A 24,128-nucleotide genomic window follows, 5' to 3' on the forward strand; every position below is an offset into this window, starting at 1 on the left:
AAGTAGAAATGATGGGAAACTTTGGGAGTATAGTTTGGTAAATAGGATCTCAAAATTAGAAAGTTATAGGTTCAAATCCTGCCTCAGACATTTGTTCACTTTATGCCCTGTTCCTTCAGTATCATGATCTGTGAAAAAAAAGGGAAGAGTTGAACTCAAAGGTCTCTAAGATCTTTTGTAGTACAAAACCTCTGATTCCATTATCCTATGAATTTGTGATAGAAAAGAGACATAATCTGGAATTCATTTTATGATTTGGGAGAGCAGATATCAAAGGGATAAGAAAGGAATACGTAAAATAGCAGAAGCTAAATTCCAGGGAGTGAGAGAAATTTCTAAAGAATAAAATTCTGAAAGGACAGAATGATTTCATAGCATCTATGACTATGTAGTCCAATTTGTATATGAAAATAAATTCCCTCTATGGCATATTTGACAAATCATTATCTCTTCTCAGCTATGTTTGAAGGTCTTAGTGAAGGCCCTATGCTGTTTATGATAGTTTTCAGTTATTTCAATAAAGATAGCAATGTCATATCCATTTGTAAGAGACAGAAATCTGGGAGAGCTAGCTAACCCATTGAATGACAGAATTGGCACCCTGCCTCCTCAAAAAAAAAAAAAAATCCCAACAGACTAAAATATTGAGTTGCATCTAATAAGAATATATATCTTAATGGGAATAGAGGCAAAATAATTATCTAGATTGAAAAAAATCAACTTCAGAGACATAAAATAAAATATGTATTACTAAATGGAAGTTCTGGAAAAACAAAACAAAACAGGGTTTTATTGGCCTGCAAACTCAATACAAACAGTAGTGCGACGGGATATCCCAAAATGTTAACACTGTCCTAGACTAACAGAGAGTTAATATCCAGTATGATGGAGATGTTAGCCCCACTTTATTGCCACATCTCATCTCTTCAGTTTTATGTCCTATATCTTAGGACATTAATAAGATAGAAAATGTCTACGGAACGTAACCAGTATGAAGGGCCTCAGATTAATGTCATTTGAACTTGGGATGTTCAGACTATAAAGGAGAAGAGCTCATCTTAAGAGGTATGGGATGGGGAATGTTGGAACAGAGATGATTTCTGGCTTCAAATATTTGAAAGCTTGACATATATAATCAAATATAATCAAATGCAATGATTAGACCATTTATACCACTTTTTCCCCTGCACATCTTCCTTAATACTGTTTTTTCTTTGGTTTTGGTGACATCAGACTTCTGCTTTTAATTCTACCTCTCTAACCAGTCTCCTTTTATCTTTTTTATTGTCTTTGCTTCATGTTTTAATATGGCATTCTACCAAGGTTCTTTCCTTGACTTTTTCTTTCCCTATATCATCTTCCTGGTAATTTCAGTAATTTCTGTGATTTTAATCTTTCTGCCACTGTCCCAGGCTTCAGGATTGTATTTCAGTTCCTCTCTGGACTTCTCCATCTAGAAGTTTCATGAGCATCTTCAACATATTTAAATCTGAATTCATTAGTCTTGTTTTTATTGAGTTTTTCACCTTACTTCCCTATTTTCTTGTCAATTGAACTACTTTTTTCTCTGTTATGTTTGACTTAATCTAACCTGAGTCATCTTTGATCCTTTCTTCTTCATAGGTTTCATCTTCTTCATCACACACATTACTTGACTGTCAAGTCTTGTTCATTATGATTCCTCATATCCTCTCATATCTGTCCCTTTCTTACTATCATCATTCTAGCTCAGATATTCTTCACTTCTGACCTAGGCAACTTCATTAGCCTCCTAAAACATTCCCCACCAACATACATCATTAGATTATTCTTTCTGGACCTCAGTTATTTTGTTCCAGTATTCAAAAATTTTCTGGTAAGTAGAGATAAAGAGAAAGGTTCTTTATTGTTCCTTCCTTACCTGATATTCAAAGATCTGTATGTTTAGACAGCTTTTTAACTTTATCAAGCACAACTCCCCCTCATGTACTCTGCACTACTACCAAATTAGATTGCTAGCTGTCCCCTTAATACTCCACAAGCTTTCTCACCTCTGCACCTTTGCTCATGCTGTTCTCCTATGCCTGGAATGCCCGCCTCCTCCCTGCCCCACGACTCTATGCTAATTGGCATCCAATCTACCCTAGAAGGTCCAGTTCCAATGCTGTTTCCTCCATGAAGATTTCCCTCATTCCTATAGTTGAAAATAATGGGTTCCCCCCATCTGACTTTATAGCATCTTATCCTCCTTGCATACATGTATTATATTCTAATTTTAATATATTTATTTGTGTACCTGTCTATATTTTTAAAATATAGCTAAAAAGCTATATTTTAAGCTCTTTGACAGTAAGGACATGCCTTATTTATCTTTGTATTTCTCTTTAATATAATACCTTGCTCATAGTAGGCAATTAAATGTTTATTGAATGAAAAGTTACATACCATTTACTACCTGTATGACTCTGGGTAAGTCATTTAATCTCTCCAAGTCATTTTCTTTATCTGCAAAAGGAGAGAGCTGAATTAGATGACTTTCCAGTTCTTAATCTATGACTTGAGACTCTTGGTTTGGGAGACAGAGTAGCCACATTGTTCTAGGGCTACACAGTGTTTCCTGGAACATAAACTTCATCTAGCAGGAAGCCTCGTAAGTAGATAACACAAGAGGAAGATTTCCAGAAAATGGCCATGTAAATGAGGTAATGTAAGACTTGATAACTTTGAAAATGCTGTTTACACATGAACCATTAAGAGGTGAAAATAGGGCAACTAGGTGAAGGAAGCCAGCTTTTAAATGAAAGGAGATCGACCAGGAGGAAGCCATGACAAGATCTTGACCGGGGAAACCTATGTCCTTTACAAGCCTTTCTCTAAATGCAACGGCAAGAAGTGTTCAACATGAATCTAAAGGTCATTCTAACATTTGGTACCATGCCAAACTACAGTAATCCTCCCAACCTTGCTATGATTTCTTATAGCAGCCTCTCCCTAATACTGAAAAAAAAAAATAATCCTGAAGCACATTATAGTGATGGTTCAGGAAAACTTCCATTTAGATTATAAGTTTCCTCCCAAAAAACACTTTGCTCAGAACAAATTTGAGTAATAGATGTCTCCAATACAAAAGCTCTTTGTCAGTAAACACTTCAAAATATCTATGCCTTTGTGAGAGACTTTCTTTAGGAATTCATCTCAAATTCCTTTTAGGAAAAGAACAGAAATGGTGCAGAATGTGGCTGATTACTTCAGACTAACATGGCACATCTGACCACAACTAGTGGATTTTACTTTAGTGGTGAGAAAATTTACCTAGCCCTGCTCAATGGTTTAATCTAAGCAACTGGATCACACTCAATTTGCTGCCCTTGGGTCTTAAAACTCCCACACATTGTCCAGAATGCAGTTGCAATCTGATTTAAGTATTATGAAGACCAGAGTTGACTCAGCACTTCTATTTCTTTTATTACTGAAATTATTCTTTTTAAGTCACTCTCTTTCTCCTTCCCCCCATTTTTCTTTTTTTCCTCTTTATTCCCCCAGAGTATCAAATGCATAAACTAAACTTGATCTTCCAAACCAAATAGATTTAAAGAGGTCAAACTTAATGTTTTTTAAAAACACATTTTACTTTATAATCAGTCTAAATTAAGAGAAAGGATGTAGTCATGTTTTGATACCAGTTACTCAATATATATTTACCATATGCCTACTATGTGCAAAGAGAAAAGGAAATACAGATACAAAGAAATCTAAGATGCAGTGTCTACCTTCATGGGATTGCTAATCCAGGAGTGACAAATAGACTTTTACACAAATAACTTCAGCACAAGTAGATTGTGATATGCTAGACTGCTTAAAATAACTTACTAGCTAAAGGCCATTTTGTACAAGAATGCATTTGCTATATGTTGGCTTTATAAACATTTAAATAGATAATACTCGAAATGTGCTATTATTAATAATAATCTATACAGTGAAATTTTCTGCCTTTTTTGAAAAGGCTCAAAATTGTATTGCAACATTTGTGATTAGAGGTAGCTAAGTGGAGCAAGTGTACAGACTGGATTTGGAGAAAGGAAAGTCTGACTTTAAATCCTGTTGCCAAGTGATTATGGGTAAGTCACTTGACCTCTCCAAACATCAGTTCCTTCCTCTGTAAAATCAGAATAATAATAATAGCACATGCCTCATGGGATAACATAGACAAAGTGCTTTGCTTACCTTAAAGCATTTATAAATGCCAGCTTTTATCATTTTTATTATTATTATTATTGATATTATTATTGTTCTTATTACTATTGTTCTTATTACTGTCTATGGTTCAAGTGTTGTCGTATGTCATTTATTCTCCAAGAGGACCATGGTGTCAGGGAGGTGATGCCATGATTTGCAGGTGAATTAGTGAGGAAGGCTTGGCCATAGTCACCAATTTGACTCTTCTCCATAATCCTCTGAACCCTGTGACAAGATCTAGATCAGGATAACTGGAGATGGTCCATGGATGCGAAATCTAGGCCTTTTTAAGCTAACTTTTTAAACAAGCCTCTGTTTAACTGAGGCAACCACCCGTTTGGTGATTAATCATAGAAAAAAAATAAAGCAAAGAATGGCTTCTCCTCAGTCAAAAAAAAAATCAGTCTGGGAGAAGAGCCTCAGGGTTTCTGACCAAAAATAGAACCAGTTGCTGTTTACTTCCATTCAGTGCTATAAGGTCCCACACAATGATCAGGTGGGGCTTGAACTAGAACTTACTATTGAGAGCCAGAGTGATTTGTGTTTAAGATTTGATCCTTAAGAAAGCAAACTAGCCCATACCACTCAAGTATCTTGCAAGGTTTCATAGATCTACATTTATATTTCTTTGGTCAGAAGTTAAGGGTATTATATTCTATATGAACAGAGGGAGAGGAAGTTGGAAAGCAAAGTTCAAATGACAGTAGTCAAGAAGGCATTTAATACATGTGGACTTAAGCAGAAATTGGTTATAATGAAAAGTATTGGAAGTCAAGAGAGCTATATTCTAATGCTAATTCTGACAGACATTAGTTGGGTGACTCCGGGCAAATCATTTGGACTCTAAGTTTCATCTTCCTCACCTATAAAATGAGATGGTTAAGCTAAGTGATTTTTAACTCTAACTTTCTGAAATCTAATGTCATTAACAAAGGTAACAAATGATCATCCACAACTATTATATTATAATTAAATGGTCATGATTTTTATATTGCTCCCATTTTTGCAAGTTAGAATTGATTTTGGTTACTTAAACTATGCTTAAAATAATTTTGCCTGTTCTTAAGATATGTTTGTAATCACACGTATTGTGATTACTTATCGCCTTTTTATGAATATCAAATAAATACCAAAAATGAATAGCAAATAGGTGAAAATTTCATACCACTAGATTTACAAAGTGTTTGGTAAAGTATATTTTGACTCATTCAGTACATTTAAGAAGTTCTCTGAAGGTATTTTTTTCTAAACATCCTATTAAAGCAAATAAGTTTGCTTTAATAAGAAATAGTTTAAAGTTTGGACCATAATGAAAAGCATCAAAAAGAATTCCCTTGATGTTTCAAGGGAAATTAATTTTGATTATTAGTGATCTTTTCTAAACCTTTTCCTAATGCCTAATTCAAGTGCAATAAATATCTCCACATTAAAAGTTGTTGGTCCAGTTTTATCAAAGAGGAAAAAGTATATTATGAAAATGTAGATTTTTGACCTTTGGAAAGTAATTTTCTCATTTTAGTCTTAAATTTTCGCCATGAGAAGAATGGATGAAGAAAGATGTTCATTATGACTTTAATATAAAGCTGATGAGACAATAATTCTATAATCTTACATCTCCCTTTCCTCTCCTTTTGTGTCTTTTGTGAAATAGAAAGTAAACTGATATAGGACTCAAGTGATCTTAGGTTTTAAAGCTAAATTCATCACTAGTTAGTTTTGTGACCCTCAGCAAATGATTTCAATTTCTTGTAAAATGGGGATATTGATATCTTTCCTGCTTCTTTCACTGGGATTTTTGAAGATCAAATAAGATAACAAAGGGTGAAAACCTGTAGACATCTTAAGGATTTCAAGCTTATAAAGTGCTAATTGCAAGGTTCTAGAAATTTAAATATTTATCCAAAATAAGAAACAGTTACTTTTAATGTAATAATTATCCAAGTATACAAATCCTTCTATCCTTATATAAACATGCCAACTCAAATTCAAAGTAGCATTTTTATTTAATTATTCAACTTTAACAAATATATTATTGGTTGTTTTGAATTTTTAACAATATAGGCAATAGCAAAAGGAATGAAATGAAGTTTTAAGTATTTTCATAATATTCATTTTCCATAAAGAAAAAATCATTCAAAAACCAAATTTCATTTTTCTAAGATAGCTTTTATTTATTTTTATAAGCATTATATTGTACCACCCCCCCAAAATTACTTGATTGGATTGCCTATTACTCAATTAACAAATTATTGACCCTTAGAATTAAACAATTGAATTCAATCTCCAGGGCATCTATCATCTATCCATGTAATGTCACTGCTTTCCTAGATGTACTAAGGTTAAAAAAATACACTCTTTTCAGGAAGCCATTTTATGGTAACATCACATTACCTATTTAATCAGAATGTTGAGATTGAGGAGAAAGGGGGAAAATGCATTTCATCTCAAGATAGATTTTTTTTTTTCAAAAGATTGTGGTTAGAGAAAACATTGCTGTGTTGTGCAGAATTCTCCTTATCTTATTGAAAGAGAACCTGATCTCTGCTATGAGCTCCTTTTCTATGCAGAAACAAGTGCTGCCAGAATCAGCTCCAGGAGCTTTTTTTTCCAAGGGAGGTCAAGTTGCTGAACTTGGTGTAGGTAAGAATACACTTGTGAGTGGCCCAGTGGCATTCAGAAAGTGGAACCCAGTGTAGGCCAATCGTGTCACAATTTATAGAAACATTGAAGAGTTTGGTTCCTTTCATTTGTTTACTTTTGATTCCATTTATGGAAAAATATGAAAACACCTTCAAATAGGAGCTATGCTAATCTTCAATTAATAAAGGCAATTTTTAAAAAATCAAAGAATTGAATTGTAAATGGAATCAGCCTTTTAAAATGGTGCTTATCCCCATTAGTGCCTAGAAGTCCTGATTGCTCTTATTGTTGAGGATCCTATTATATTATGAATCAGCACACATTTATCTAGTGTTTCATTTTCTCAGTTCTCTAGCTTATAAGCCTACTATAGTCTATAAGATATTATCTTACATGTCTTGAATCTCATTGCAGTAGCATGCAAAGGCTTTGCTATTTAGCTTGAGAAATCTGTTGTGTTTTTCTGCATGTTATGGATTTTAAAATCATTCTTTCATATATAAGGACCCTCATGGTTTGTTTTACTCTTTCCTTATCTGGGTGGTGTTTCCATATTTGTTTTTCAAAAATAACTGTGTGAGTCATATTATATGTAAGTTATTTTATAATAATCACAGTGCTTGCAAAACACATGTGACCATGTTAACGTGAAGCCCCAATTAACATTATTTCTGGTCTCTTTGCAGCTAGATCCTGAAGCTAGTAGTGTTCTCAAAGAACTTCAGGTAAAACTCAACGGAGTCCTGGATGAGCTCAGCATAACCTACGGTGAAAGGTAACGAACACTAACCTATAACAATGACTTTCATAGTGATAGGTTTGAAGTAATTGAGGAAACTAATTCCCAGAGAAACAACGGTCCTAATCTATGGCATCATTAGAAATAACCAACAGAGCCAGGATTTTATTAACCTATACTTTCTGATGCCAAATCTAGCATTCTTTTCATTATAACTAATGCTGGTTACATACATAATGCTATATGCATACTCAACTCTGGTATGCATATAGCATTATCTATGTAACCAGCATTAAGAATTAAGAATTAACAATTAAGAAACAGAAAACAAAATTACTAGAAATTAGCATTTGAGCACACAACCAGCAAATATTTAACATTTAGCTGGGATTTATTAAGCACCTACTGTGTGGAAGACCTTCACAAAATCTTGCTCTGAGGTGCTAGATTGCAGGGACACAAAATGAAAAAGAAAAACGATGGTCACAGTCTTCAGTGGGCTTACATTCTAGTTTGGAAGGGGATAGAATAACATGTAATATTTAAATAAAATACGAGACAAGAAGTTATTGGACTAAAGGAAAGAATACATTGTCAGGACTTGATATACCAAGTTTAGAAAACAGCTAATACTGGAAGATTGAGCATATGAAAGGGAATAATATGAAATAAAACTGGAAAGATAAGTTGCATCCAGATTGTCCCTGGCCATAAATGGCAGGCTGAGATGTTTGCATTTTACTCTTGAGCAAGTGTTTTTAACTAGGTATCCATGTCCCATGAATGAATTTCAAGATATCTATTATACTTTTTATATGCTAGGCACTGTATTAGGTATCGAGAATACAATGACTCCTTTGGGGGATTTTAAATCCTATTGGGCAAAAAGAGACAAAATGTACTTTTTTTCCCCTAAGACAATTGAGGTTAAGTGACTAGCCCAAGGTCACACAGCCAAGAAGTGTTAAGTGTCTGAGATCACATTTGAACTCAGGTCCTTCTGACTTCAGCTCTATCCCACTGCACCACCTAGCTGCCCCAAGACAATATGTACTCTTGTAAATATAAACCAAAATATTTACCAATAGGAAGGAAAGTATTGTGATGGAGGAAATTATGAACTGACTCTGTAAGCAGGTAAAACTGGATTCATATACTGCTTGAGATGTACTGGCTTTATGAGCCAAGCTAACTCACTTAAACTTTCGCTGCTCCAAGCAAGATTCAGACTAAAGATTATTGAAGTGTTGCCCAGTGGTGGTAGAGGTAATCCCAGCTAAGAGTTCCCTGTACTTATTAATGAAATCAGGAATCCAGTTCCTTTTCTTATTCCTATACAAAAGTCAGAGTAAATGGGGAGCAGAGTTCACACCCTCCCTTGTCCCTTTTTCCCCCCACTTTAAAGATGAAGAAAGTAAGATTTAAAGAATGTATTTTAACTTGCTAAGGGTCATACAGATAACAAATAACAAAATTAGAGAATGGAACCAAGAAACTGTGATTCCAAATCCCACTTGCCCCCTCCCCCACCACAAAAAAAAAGAAATAGGAAATTTGAAATGATGGTGTGGGTAAAATTAGGGAGAAAATAAAATTCAGTTTTAAGCATGTTGAGAAAAAGTAGTCCTGCAACACTTGGATAGAGAGACATCCAACATATGATAAAGCAAAAGGAAAGAGAATTGGGACTGCATATATAGATTTGAGAATTAGATGAATAGAGATGATAATTCTCCTGGGAGGAGATGTAAATGCTAAGGAATTGTGAAGGGGAGAGTAGACACAGGATACTATGTATTTGTCATAAATACATATGTTATGCAAATTGAACTCCGTTAGACTCCATCCAGAACTTCATGTTCTTATGACTGAATTTGAGAGTTAGTATAATTTCCAAAAGAAACTTGTCTTTCAGAAAGTTAACAAAGATAGCCTTCTCTGACTAGGGCACTCAAGACCAAGACAAAAAAAAAAAAACTGCCCATTTGGAAAGGTTAATTGACTTATTAGTAAACTTGCTTCTTATGTTCCCATAATTAGCTTTAACCTATGTTTGTATCTAAACAAACTGTATAGTTCCCTGTCAAACTTTTAAGTTCTTAATTGTCAGAAGTATCTTAAATTTCTTTTTGCCTCCACACACAGTATCTTAAATAAAACAATCATTCACAACAATCATTTATTTGACTTGATGTGATTATATGTGTGTCAGATGGGTTAACAATTTTTTTTTCCAAAAAGGCTTTTGGCTGCTAGACAAAAGTATGAGGCAATGTAGAAAAAAATGGAAAAATTAATAACCTTTCTCAGGCTCTGTCTTTTCATCATATCTTCACTCATATTGTTATCCACCAGCCTTCAGCAGAACTTATACCCAGGGACCATGGCCTCAATTCAGGATTGAAAAGAGTTCTTATGGTGGTCCCCAAACTATACAGAATAGTAGTAAACACACTTCTTACAAGATCATACCACTTTGGAAGAACCAAAAGCATACAGGTCCCCAGAATTACTTCTCAAAACAGCTGTATTTTAAAAAATCTGAAGCTTGAAAAAATGCATCCTCCTTTCCAGAAGTAGAAATCCAATTTAGTATATAGTTTTTAAAAAAGAAAGAAAGAAATAGACTAAAAAATGAGCACAAAACAGAAAAAAAATTCTGCCCAAAGAAAGTTACCATGGTGACAAGGAAGATCAAAACATACACTTAGAAGACAACAAAATCAAAATTCTTGCATCCAAGGCTAAAAAGACAAATATGAATTGATGTCAGGCCATGAAAGAGCCAAAAAGGATTTTTTAAATCAACTAAAAGAGATAGAGAAAATATTGGAAAGAAAAATGTGAGTGATGCTAGAAAATCATGAAAAAAGTGTCAACAGCTTGGTAAAAAGAAGGCACAAAAAATACTGAAGAAAATAGCATTTTAAAAAACAGAATAGGCCAAATGAAAAAAGAAGCATAAAATCCAGTGAAGAAAAGAATGTCTTGAAAAGCACAATTGGAAAAAAGATATACAAAATTTGCTGAAGAGAAGAGCTCCTTAAAAAGTTGAATTGGCCAAATGGAAAAGGAGATACAAAATTTCACTGAAAGAATCTATTTCCTTAAAAGTAAGACTTAGGCAAGTGCTAATTATTTTATGAGAAATTCAGAAATAATCAAACAAAATTAAAAGAATGAGAAGATAGAAAAAGGTGTGAAATATCTCGCTGGAAAAACTATTGACCTGAAAAATAGATCTAAGACAGGTCATTTAAAAATTAGTAGATTATCTGAAGGCCAGGATCAAAAAAAGAGAAAAGCCTAGACAATGTCTTTCATGAAACTATCAAGGAAACTGACCTATTTTCCTAGAACCAGAGAATAAAAGAGAACTTGAAAGAATCTACCAATCACTTCCAAAAAGAGATTCCAAAATGAAAATTCCAGGAATATTATAATTAAATTCCAGATCAAGGAGGAAATACTGCTAGTAACCAAAAAAGAATCATCAAACAATAGTCAGGATTAGACAAGATTTAACAGCTTCTATTTTTAGATGATCAGAGGTTTTAGAATACAATATTCTGGAGGACAAAAGAATTAGTATTGCAACCAAGAATCACCTATCAAGCAAACTGAGTAAACCTTTGGAGAGGAAAAGGGGAAAGTAGAAATAGACATGAATTAATAAAGTATTTTCAAGCATTTTTGGTGAAAAGATCAGAACTAAATAAAAAAAAAATTTGATCCTCAAATATAACATGTAAAAGAAGCATTAAAAAGTTAAAAAGAAGAGAAAAATCATAAAAGATTTGCTAAGATTAAACTATTTATATTCTGCATAGGCAAATAATATTTTTATTTTTATTTTTTTAATAACTTTTTATTGACAGAACCCATGCCAGGGTAATTTTTTACAACATTGTCCCTTGCACTCACTTCTGTTCTGATTTTTTCCCCTCCCTCCTTCCACCCCTTCCCCCAGATGGCAAGCAGTCCTTTACTTGTTAAATAAGTTACAGTATATCCTAAATATAATATATGTGTGCAGAACGGAATAGTTCTCTTGTTGCACAGGGAGAATTGGATTCAGAAAGTATAAATAACCCGGGAAGAAAAACAAAAATACAAGCAGTTTACATTCATTTCCCAGTGTTCTTTCTTTGAGTGTAGCTGCTTCTGTCCATCCTTGATCAATTGAAACTGAGTTATATCTCTGTCGAAGAAATCCACTTCCATCAGAATACATCCTCATACAGTACCATTGTTGAGGTATATAATGATCTCCTGGTTCTGCTCATTTCACTTAGCATCAGATCATGTAAGTCTAGCCAATCCTCTCTGTATTCATCCTGTTGGTCAGGGAAATAATATTTTTAATTCCTAAAATCTTTTTTCATTATTAGGGCAGTTAAATGGAGTGTTCATAGTCAGCAAGAAGAACTGAGTTAAATGTGATGGTATGATTATTCAAAAAAGATAACACTACATATATACCATGAAAGGTATAGCACCTTCCAAAATCTATAAAGAAATAAAGGTGTAAGGGGAAGATAAGGGTGAGGGAAGAAGACAAGGGAGGGATCATTGAGGGGGGAGGTTAAGTAATAGCAAGGCAAGTTATGGAGGAGAACTTAATTAAAGAGTCAGCAGGGATAGGAAAGATGTGTGTGTATGTGTATATATATATATATATATATATACATGTGTGTGTATATATACACATACACACACATCTTTCCTATACACACACACACACACACACACACACACACACATATAGGGTAGGTGTAAGTGTGAGTATGTGTATGTATCTATATATCTATACATAAATATATCTTTTCTTAAAGATAGCTGACTTGGGAGTGGGGGGGATGAAAGGGAGAAAAAAAGAATAAAGTATATAAGATGAGCAGCAGAGGACCAAAGAACAATTTACAAGGAAGTAAAGAAAAAGTGGTCATTCATGAATATAATTTCTTTTACATATATATAATATATGTAATGTATAATAATAATAATATATATATATATATATATATAAAATATTACTTTCTTCATCTGGTAATTTGCTGTTATATATTTTGAATCCTCTCTGGTGTTCTGCTGGACACATGACAATATTTTCTTTTGCAAATTACCAGATGAATTTGCTGTTATATATTTTGAATCCTCTCTGGTGTTCTGCTGGGCACATGACAATATTCTCTTTTGCTTTGCTTTATTTTGTTTTGTATTTCCTTTCTATTTTCCTTTTTTTTCCTTACTCTTTTTTCAAATAAAAAATAAAGGGGGGAAAGGGAAAAATAAGTGAGACCTTTTTAAAAGAGAAAGAAGAAAAAATAATACCAAAGTGCTCTAAGAAATGATGATCATGGGCAACTAGGTGGTGTAGTAGATAGAGCACAAGTCCTGAAGTCAGGAGGACCTGAGTTCAAATGTGATCTCAGACACTTAACACTTCCTAGATGTGTTACCCTAGGCAAGTCACTTAACCCCAATTGCCTCAGGGGAAAAAAAGAAAGGAAAGAAAAAATGATGATAAGGATGTTCTCAGGAAAAAACATGGAAAGACTTAAATGAACTGATGCAAAGTGAAATGGACAAATCAGGAGAACAGCATTCACAATAAGAGCAATAAATAATGATATACTATGAATAACTTAGCTATTCTCAATAATATAATGATCAAAGAAAATTCTTTAGGACTTTTGATGAAAACTGCTGTCCATCTTCAAATGAAGATCTTCTAAAGACTGAAAATGCAGATCAAAGCTACTTTTTCTTTACTTCCTTTATTTGGAGACAGGAGGATTAGTCTTTTTTTTTTTTTTGCCACAGAATGTCTAACTTGAAGATATGTTTTATATAACTACACGTGTATAGTTTACGTCAAATTGTTTGCCTTCTCAGTAGAGGGGAAAGAAAAGACAAGGAAAGAATTTAAAACTCAAAATTTTAAAACAAAATAAGAATATTAAAATTGTTTTTCCATGTAATTGGGAAAAATAAAATACTAATTAAGATTTTTTAAAAATTCTGGTGCTAAAATGGACTTTCTAACTATGCCGAACTAATTATTTAGTGTTTCAAAGACAAAAAACTGCAATTGGGAAATGTTACTAAAATAAATAAAAAATATGATACAGCATAAAAAGATGAACCTTTATCAGTGAATATTGTAATCAATCAAAACTGTTTTATAATTTCTAAAAGAAATCCAACATATTCCTTTCTTCCCATTTATTTCTGGACCTAAGTTGCTGCTCAGTTATATCATCTGCCCAAACACATCAAGGGACAAGGTCTCTTTGCAGATTATGGTAACATACCCAGACTGGACCCCTGAGTTTGGCTTTCTAATTTGAAAAAATTCAAGCTGTAGAACTTCAAATATGAAATGGACTTTGAAAAAGATCTGGACCAAAAAAGGTTTTTAATATGAAAAGTATAATCTTTCAACATGAATATTATGTGATAATGGAAGATGATTTTATAAGACAGATCCAATATGCCATTTTTTTTAGTGATTTGTTTGGGATTAGTTAGAATAATGCTACTCTAGGTTTATAATGCTGAAAAAAAAATCAAGCCATCTGCTACCTCTTTTTAACCAAAGTTGACATGCAAACTTCACCACTGGACATATGGTTTTGCTTCCATCACTGTGGCTCTATCTATACCAAACAAGATAGACAAGACTTATGTGACTTGAATCATGAAAGCCCCAAAGGCTTTATTAGTTAGGGGATCCAAAATAGACAATTTGGCTATTTCTATTGAATAAATTAAATATATTTTCTGGAAGATCAATTTTGCTTTGTGTTTTAAAGTTTGTTTCAATAATTATGTCATTTGCTACATTGCGATATCTTTATAGGAAATTCAGGATATATTTGAGACAGGCAATTAAAAGCCCAGATTCTTTATTGACAAACACAGGATGCATTTTAGAGTTCAGACCCAAATACTAGGAAGCTAGACAAGCAACAATTTCAAGTACTAAAGGTGTTTCTTTTATGTTTCCGCTAAATGTGTGTTTGGCATATAAAGCTGACCTGATATGATTCTGAATAAATAAAGCCATTAAATACATTTCCTTTCTTGTGAGATTTTTTTGGTCCTTGGGAGCTCATAAAGTCCATGACTACTTAGTAGAATTTGCTTATTTTAAGTGAGCAAAAAAAAATTTCCTTTAATTGTAAAATGATTGGAAAAAAGAAATGGGGAGAAAAACAGTCCTTGAAAGCAAACCTACATGGTAGATAGCAAGTGTGAATTCACCATCATTTAATTCCAGAGTAGAATGTTTTCAGTTGTGCTTTCATTATTTTTGTTCATGATACCTAGAATCTTGGCTATTATAGGGGAATGGATTATTAATTCCAAGATAAAGCTTATAGCAATGGTTCCTGAGGGGATTCCATCAGCAGAATGGCTTTTCACTTTCCTAAATGAAAATATCACTCCTCAAGGGAAAGAGAATTTTAGAAGAGTATTTCTCTTCCATGGTAGCAAAAATATGTCCCTCTTTCCTCATACTTTTCATAATGACCCATAAAAAGGTGGGGCATTATGAGCTGTCCTTAAAGACTGAACGGCAAATCAACTGATTAAATATATGTGTGTGTGTGTGTATATATATATATATATATATATATATATATATATATATATATATATATAATGTTATCCTTTGTTTAGATTTATTTCTTCAGAGACCATTAAAGATATTCATTGTTTAGGTATGAGCAATAAAGGGGATTTAGAAGTATATGACAGAACTATCTTTTTTTACAAAAATATAAGATTTTGTTGAGTAGTGTGATATACTGAAATGAGCTTTGGCTTCAAAATCAGAGGTTCTGAGCACCTTGATCAAGACACCAAATTTATCTGGGTTCAATTTGTTCAGCTGTTAAGATGAGTTATTGAACTAGATAAAATCTGAGTTCCTCTCCATTTTAATCCTATGATCTGCTTAAAGTCTAAAATGAAAAAGGCATATTTATCGTTCTATTATTTCATAGCTTTGAAATATTAATGATAATGATAATTTGAGAGAATCATTAGAGTGATAATTACCTTGCTTGAATATAGCAATCTAATGAAACTATTAGTATTATTTACTTTTTGTTATTATAATTAACCAGAATGAGTAGTGGGAAAAAGAGTCTGAGCCTGAAATGGAAGGATATTATCTTTCTTCTCTATTTTGATTGTATGAATTTCCCTCTTTTCTCAGGATCCTTTTATTGGTATGAAAATTTTCTTTTCTCATCGCCACTCCTAGCTTTCTTTCTTCTTCTAATATATGTAATTTCTCAATCATCTCTAAAATGTTTTTAAGGATTTGGGGAATGAAAAAAGAAGTGGAATCCTTGCATTGATGTTATTTCATTAGATTGAAATGAGCTCTTCATCACTTTTTTCAATTCCTGAAAAAGAAAAAGAGGCTAACTATACAAATTTTAGGCAAAGAAAAGTCTTACAACTGAATCAGGCAGAGGAGGTGGTGGGCCAAATGATCAATTAATATTTATAAAATCACTGTCCAAAGTCAGTGATACAAATGTCATTCAACAATGTACCTATAACCACAAATTCTTGATTCAAGGGAAAAAAAATCTGCCACAGAAGTCCTTGGCTCTGTCAAATAATTTAGAATATATATACCAAAATATCCCTAGGGCTTAACACAGTATTTTGCACATAAGAATTTTAACAATTCTTTTAATTCATCCACCAATCATTTATTTAAACATCTATTTTGTGCAACGCATTGTATCTTAGATATACAAAGGAAAAGAATAGTAAATGATGTCACCCTTCAAGGAACTTAAATTCTAGGTGAATAAAACATACAAATAGATTAAATACAAGTAATTTCAGCTGGAAGAGAACATGAACAATTAGGATTTGTGTCAGAATGAAACCCACAGGTGTCATGATCACAAACTTAATATTAATTGCTTATTTCCATGTTTATGGAGCACCTTACTATGAAATTTGGACTGACCCCTTCCCCAACTTCAATCCCCAAAAAGCTATTTAAGTTACAACATAGAAGGTTGAACATGGTCAAACTGTTCTCCAAAATTCCTTTTCGGGGTAGGGGGTTATGTTGTATATATGTTTAGTTTCCAGCTCGTAATTGAAGAATGTGTGAAGCAAATGAGTTTAGAATTGAATCAAATGAAAGGAAATGGAAATACCACCTCCAACAAGAACAATGCAGCTATGGATGCAGAAATTGTACTACGACCTCTTATGGACTTCTTGGACAAAACGTAAGTACTTCAGGTATTTAACTACTATTCTGGGAATTAATTAATTTTGATTTTATTTATCATGAAAGCAGGCTGTCAACTCCTTGAGGCAAAGAGGTGTCAAATTTAATCTTTTTTATCTACCTTTATGCCAGATGCAATATCCTTCATTTATTCAGTGCTTAATAAGTATTTGAATTGAATTGAATGGAGTTAATTTTCTTTTCATTGGTCTGTCCAATTTGTTATTCTGAGTTTAGTTGCTATGGATTTAGTTTGATTTTACAACAATTTAACAAGGATTTATTAAATGCATCCTATGGTTTCAACACTATATTGAGAAATGATGATACAAAGATTTAATTGGAAAGTGCCTGCTTTCAAGGAATCTAATAGGATATTTAAGACTCATGCTCACATAATTAAATTGCAAGGTAGAATGTGATAAGGGTAAAGAGTTCTAGGCAAAATGCTCTAACAAACATGAGCCAGAGAAAGTTTCACTGAGGAGGTACCATCTGAGTTTGTTGTAAGTCGTACAGGGATTTAAAAAGAACAGAGATGTGGAGAGGAATTTATTTTAGGCATGGAAGATGTTCTTTGAAAACGGATGGAGGTAGCAGGAGAATGTATTATGGGACCAGAAAATACCAGTAGAACAGTTTTTTTAAATAATGTTTTTCTATGTGATAAAATTTTACAGGCACTGCTAGACTTGACTATTAATTAGTAAACTTAATTATATGCACAATCACATAAGTCAGAGTTGAAAAAGATATCCCTGGCCATCTCCATCTTGGAGTCAGTGATTTTTTAAGTATAGCCCAGAGAACCTCAGGCTTTCTTTCAGAGGGATTGCAAATTCAAAATTAGTTCTTATTTCTAATATAGCAAATATCTGTAAATATAACCCATATAAACAATTCTTTGAATAGATCCTTAATAATTTTAATAGTATGAAGAAAACAATAGTTTGATAACTGCTGGAGACCAATTCATACTTTAAAAAAACTCTTTAAAATATTGTTATATATTACAAATCATATGTTTATCCATTACTTCAAGACTCTGTCTTTTTTATATTGACTGCTTTCCTTTTAAGAGAGCAAAGGCCAAAAGACTGGAGTTTGAATCACTGCATTGGTATTCCTTGTTTGTGGCCTGAGGTATAAAAATGCTCAAGCTGTGAGAAGGGATGCTGTGGAGGTTTAGCAGAATTCCTGCTGGTCTGTGGGATGTCTTTCTGAACCTTGGGGAACAATGAGGAGGGAAATAACATACATTTGAATTAATAAGTGCATACACAAGTGTTTCATTGCTTTCCACTCCTTATCCGGAATTACTGGACTGATCGGAGCTAAGCTTGGCCCAGAACAATGTGAGGTCTTGAGGCACATGGTCTGTGCTCAGATATCTCAAAAAATAGATTCCCTTGGTCCCCTTAACTGTATCTATAGATTCCATCTACTCCTATTTCTGCTCTCTGGAGTCAAGTAGAACCAATGGAATACTGTTTTCCTATACCAGTTCTTCAGATCCTTAGGATAATTATCATGCTCCCTAGTCTTCTTTTAACCAGGCTAAACCTCTCCATGTCTTTCAACAGACCATCAAATGATCAGAATTTGAAGTCCTCCATGACTCCCATTTTCATTCTTGCTCCATTGCATAGTTTATCAAGGACTTTCCTAAAGTGGGTCCCCTAACAGATGTATTGTCCCAGATATGATCAGGGGGGGCAGAGTACAGTGACATTATCATCACCTCATTTCTAGTGCTTTTAGAGGCCACTAGGACTTATGGAGGATAAAACACTAAAGCTGGAGACTGAAAGAACTGAGTTCAAGTCCTACCTCAGACTTTAGTTATGTGACTCTGAGGAAGTCATGTGATCTCTGTCCGCCTCATTTTTCTCCTCTGTAAAATGGGGATAATAATAGTACTGACCTCCCTGGGTTGTAAGGATTATAAAGATCAAATTAAAAAAACAAACAAACAGTGAAGTGCTTTATAAACCTCAAAATGCTATCTAAATGCTAGTTATTTTTGTTGTTATTATCACTACCACCACAAACTTTACTACTACAGCTTAAATTAACATTAAACCTTTCTAGTTGTCCCATCATCCTATTTGTTCCTATTGAGTTTGCAGTTGCAATAGAATTTAATCTATTTAAGGGCAAAAACTGTTTCATTCACATGCCACACATATAAAAGGTACTTAATAAATGCTTTTTGTTTCATAAATGGATTGAAATTTTATCTTAATTTAGAACAATAATTTAGCCTATCAAGAGCTTTTTGAATGCTGACTCTATCAGCCAAAGCATTAACCATAATGCTGAGCTTTGTGACATCTGGAAATTGTCATATCATCTTTGCTTTACTCAAATCATTGATTAAAGCATAGAATAGCACATGGCCAAGCAAAAAATCCCTGAATGTTTCTTTAAAGGTAACATCAAACCATTAAAGACTACTCTTTGGATTCAGCCATTCAACTGGTTCTGAATCAACCTGACCATTCTTTCCACTAGTCTATTTCTCTTCATCATTTCTCCCCACATAGCAGGAAATAGCTTACAAAAGAACTGTCTATAAAATATTTTAATTTAATAATATAATAATACTTCATAAGCATAAATACAATGTATCAATACTTTATAAAATATCTGGCCATAAATCTAATGTTATTTCCCAAATTTCCAGTTTAGTAACCTTGTAAATAACCATGTTTAATCTAACATGATTTATTAAACATTCATGGGTAAAAGCAGAATTTTTTAAAAGAGAAAGATGGTAATGAAATCACCACTCTGAGAGGGAAGAAAAAGACATGTGATTTTATATTCCCCAGACAAGGTAAGAAGTGATTTTCTGGTCATTCAGATATAGGAGTATAAAGACTGAGTAGCAACCGGGAAAATCTTAGAAACAGAATGAAAAAGAAGACAGAAAAGTAATTTTCCTCAACAGTAGCTGCCCATATCCCATGCTCCTAAAAAAATTCTCAAGGGCAAAAGGAAAAGAAAAAAGTTATTTTAGAAGAAACCAAAAGGCTTTATGATCATTGCTAGGAACCAGAAATAATTCACTAATAATCAGTACCAAAGTGAGAAGCTAATGATAAGTTGCTAGGAGAAAGTTAATTCCAGCATTAATTAAGTAAATAAAAAGAGCAGGTGGTTTCTTATTGTCTATATCCTGGATTAAAAATAAGAAAAACTAAGAATTATAGCAATATCTAGTGAAAAACATTTCACACTTGTGCATGTGTATAGGTATGTTTATACATACTTACATATATGTATAGCTATATTTATATACCTGCACATAACATGGTATGTGTATATGTGCATGTGTATGAAAATACATGTGAACACACATATATACATGTGCATCACAAGTATTCTATTTGATTTTTTAATTAAAGAATCATCTTTAAGTTTATTATTTAATTGACTTGAGAGAGAGACAGAAAGATGAGTTGGTGGGTTGTCCATTCAAGTATGTTTTATTTTGGAGAGTAAGCCTTAAAAAAATTATCACAGATCTTTTCCATTTTTTCATGTGTTAACTATCTTTCAGCTTTATTTTCAAAAGCTTCCTAAATGCTTCTTTGGTTATCGCTCTTAAGCTTTTCTTAAATTGATTTTTCCACTGATTCTCATTGTCTTCTCAAATAATAATGCCTATAATCTTCCAACACCTATCTCTGTAAGATTTTACAAATAAAGTTATTTTTATTGTTAAAAAAATGTTAAGCATATACTCTGCTTGACAAAGAGATTCAGTATTTGCTGGTTGAAACTATCTTTACATTTTTGTTAGTCTCATTCTGACACTTGTTTTTATATCATTTAATTTTCTTTAGGAAATTATTATAATTTATGAGAATGCATATTCGTTTACCTGTTTCCCACTTAGTAAAGAGGTTAACAGACTGTTTTAATTGCATGCCATATCTTTTTTCCACTCATTTTTATTCTCAGTTCATCTTACTTTTTAATTGTCCATACATTTGCAATACACAGGAAACTGAATTAGGGATTTTTCTACATAAGTAATGAAGTTTTTCCTAAGTGTAAAAAATAATCAATTTTGTTTTAATTCTATTATTTTGCACTCACCATATCTAGCATCTTATGATTTTTTTTTCTGAAAGCATTCACATTCTATAAGCATAAGATTTCTCTGTTCTTTCTAATCTTTAGTCTCTCTCAATTCTAATTCCTGAATTTTATTTTCCACTATATTTTTCACTGTGCTCCCCTTTAAAATGAAATCATTGAGTATCAAGGTATTAGATTGATTTAAGTTGAATTATTTGTGATCCATGGACCTTAGCACATCACTAATGTTCAAGGGATTTTCTTGGCAAAGATAATGGAGTGGTTTGTCAATTCCTTCTCTTTTTATAGAAAAAGAAACTGAAGCAAATGGAGTTATATGACTTTCCCAGGGACACACAGCTGGTAATTGTCTAAGGCCAGATTTGAACCCAGGTCTTCTGATTCCAGGCTCAGTGCTCCATCCATTGAGTAGGCTAGTCAGCATCAAATATATGTTAATTGTTTCATCAGGGGTCTCAAAATTGTTTTGTTTTGTTTTTGGAAAATGCATTATTGATCTTTATCATAGTCATTAGACATCACAAACTTCACAGTCATTTTAGTTCTTCTCAAAAAAAGAACCATCTCTTGACAAAAAGAAGTCAGGGAAAAAAAATCCAAATCATTCAAGATCATAGCTGTATCTAACAATGCATTCATTATTCTCTCCTAGAAGGTAGTTCCCTACTTGTCTATTGTGAGTCATTTGTCTCTCTTTGCACTTTTTTACTTGCATTTATTTTAATATTTTTTGATGTTTTCATGTGGTTTTTTTATAGTTTGTAATTCCTTTGAAAATTGTTTCTAGTGACCCAAAGATCCACTGATCTTTGGCCCTCCTCTTATACTTTTGGGTCAATTGCCTCTGAATTCCGGCTGTTGAATTTTCAGCAGTAGTATTTGATAGAACTATCTCTTTCCTCTCAACAAAAATTGTTCATTTCATAAAGGGGAGTAAACAGATTTGAGCACCATTCTCTAATTATTCTTGTTATTTTTTCATGGTCTACCATGGCCAAAGAATTTATCAGCAGTTGCAATGAGCCTCGCCATGGTTAGCTAGATTGATTCTTAGAATGTATGCATGGTCTGCTGCCAATATTTTATTTGAAGCTTTTTGTTAGATACTGCTGAAGTTTACCATCCCCTGGCACAGCCTCAATAAACTCAGGGTCACCTCCATATGTCAATGAGGTAGGAGAGCGTGACATTGTAAAAGAATGGCTTTATATAGATGTAAATTGTTATTGTTCTTTTTGTTACTGTTAGACATGGACCATGGTCCCTTATAACTGCTTAATATATTCTTAATGATATTTAGGTGCATCTCCTCATAAATAGAGTTTATAGTGAACTAATTTAAACTATCAAGAATTATAATCTGTTGTCTTTCTCTAATGAGATCACAAATAGCTTTCCCATACATTGGGGATAGTTAGTTGTAATTTATCTCCAAGGAGCAAAAATTCCTAAGTAACAGTATTGGTTTAATGACAGCTAGCGATGAACATAGAAATTACTTAGTGTTTTTCACTGTGTCATGGATGTGTGTCATTTAATTCTTGTCAATTGAGAATTATGTTGGGAATTATTTGTCATGGAAACCTTCATCTGTTATTGCTTAATCACCTGCATACTATTCAATAGCATAAGCTAGATGGGGCTGAGAGATCCCAGATCCTTCTTTTTTTCACCCAGTTCCAATCTACCAATACATATATATCTCAGACATTGATTTTTTTATCAACTAGAAAAGAATATAATCAAAAACATTTTGTTTGTAAATGAATGTTTTGTGCATTCTTTAAATATATCCATCATGATAATTGACATTATGTCTGTGGTGTATGAAGAACAGTTTGAGGATCTATAAAAGTTAAGCATGAGGTAGAAAAGTTTTGAGATGGACAGGAGATCTGTGTTCAAATATTTGAAGGGATACCTTTCAAGTGGGAAATGGATTAAAATTATTTATCCCAGTGGACACAAACAAGAACAATTTAAAAGATGGGAAGAAGTCAATTTATGCTTGACTTCAAAGAAACAAAATTCTAGTAAGAGCGAAGTAAATGGGGTGCCTTGGGAAATGACAGGTTTCCACTCTGAGAAAATATCTTTCAAAAGTCAAGATGACCACTTATTAGATGTTAAAATGCACATTCTTATCAGGTATGAATTATAGTAGCTGGCTACTAGGAACTCTTTCTACTTGAAAATTACAGGATTCTCCTTTGGTTTTTGAAGTCTTATTATCCATTACTGAAGTAATTAATGGTAAAAAAAAAATGTATAATGAATTTATATTATACCAAACACACAATGTGATGAGTAGACATGTTTTTCATTACATAAAAGTATTGTGCAATGAAAATGGGGTGGAAATTGTAATCTGAGAATCCAGGTTCAAGGCTTAATCCTACCACATATTATCTGTATGACCTTGAAAGCAGAAAAGTAGAAAGATCATTGAATCTAGGATCAGAGGATCTGGGTTTCATTCTTTCCTCTGTCACTATCTGTCCAACTCTGGACATGTCATTCCCCAATCTCAGTTCTTTCATCTGAAAGATCAAAAGAAATGAACCAGATACACTTTGAGATCTCTTCCAACTTTAAACTTATAGTCCCACATACATCATGAAGACATTGATGAGTCATGAGAAATTGGATGGCTAACTACCCCAAAATCCTGATTTTAAAGAGACATGTAAGTATTTAACTTGAAATTTCAAAATGAATGTCTTGGTTTTATTTCAGTTTAAGTCTCTCTGCGAAAATCTGTGAAAAGACAGTGTTGAAGCGGGTTTTGAAAGAACTGTGGAAGCTTGTCCTCAACAAAATAGAAAAGCAGATTGTTCTTCCTCCTTTGACAGATCAAACAGTAAGGAATTCAGCTCTGGAATATATGTGTTTCAAACATTACTTTTAGGTGTTTTGGTTAATTGAACAATATGGAACTTGAAGAAACCTTCAAAAACCAGCCTTCTGAAAACATTGATCAGGGAATTTTTTTTCCTAACACTGATAATATTAATGGCACTTTTCCTTGGGGATCCAATTTAATTAATATCCAATTGGAGGGAAACTATGTGCATGTACATCTCTTTAATATGAATATTGTCTAAAGATTCACTGTTACTAGATCCCCCTATAAACTGAGTGATGCTA

General features: G+C 33.0%; 1 protein-coding gene across 1 annotated transcript in view; it reads left to right on the forward strand.

The window, feature by feature from the left end:
• Positions 1–24,128, forward strand: part of UNC13C (unc-13 homolog C) — a 744,392-nt gene that overhangs the window by 641,676 nt on the left and 78,588 nt on the right. Inside the window, exons 24-26 of the mRNA XM_051980682.1 lie at positions 7,542–7,630; positions 16,720–16,869; positions 23,718–23,841. Coding sequence (XP_051836642.1) covers positions 7,542–7,630; positions 16,720–16,869; positions 23,718–23,841 — 363 coding nt within the window. The remainder of the gene's footprint in view (positions 1–7,541; positions 7,631–16,719; positions 16,870–23,717; positions 23,842–24,128) is intronic.

Source organism: Antechinus flavipes, chromosome 2 (genome assembly GCF_016432865.1).
Source record: "Antechinus flavipes isolate AdamAnt ecotype Samford, QLD, Australia chromosome 2, AdamAnt_v2, whole genome shotgun sequence".
Taxonomy (NCBI): domain Eukaryota; kingdom Metazoa; phylum Chordata; class Mammalia; order Dasyuromorphia; family Dasyuridae; genus Antechinus; species Antechinus flavipes.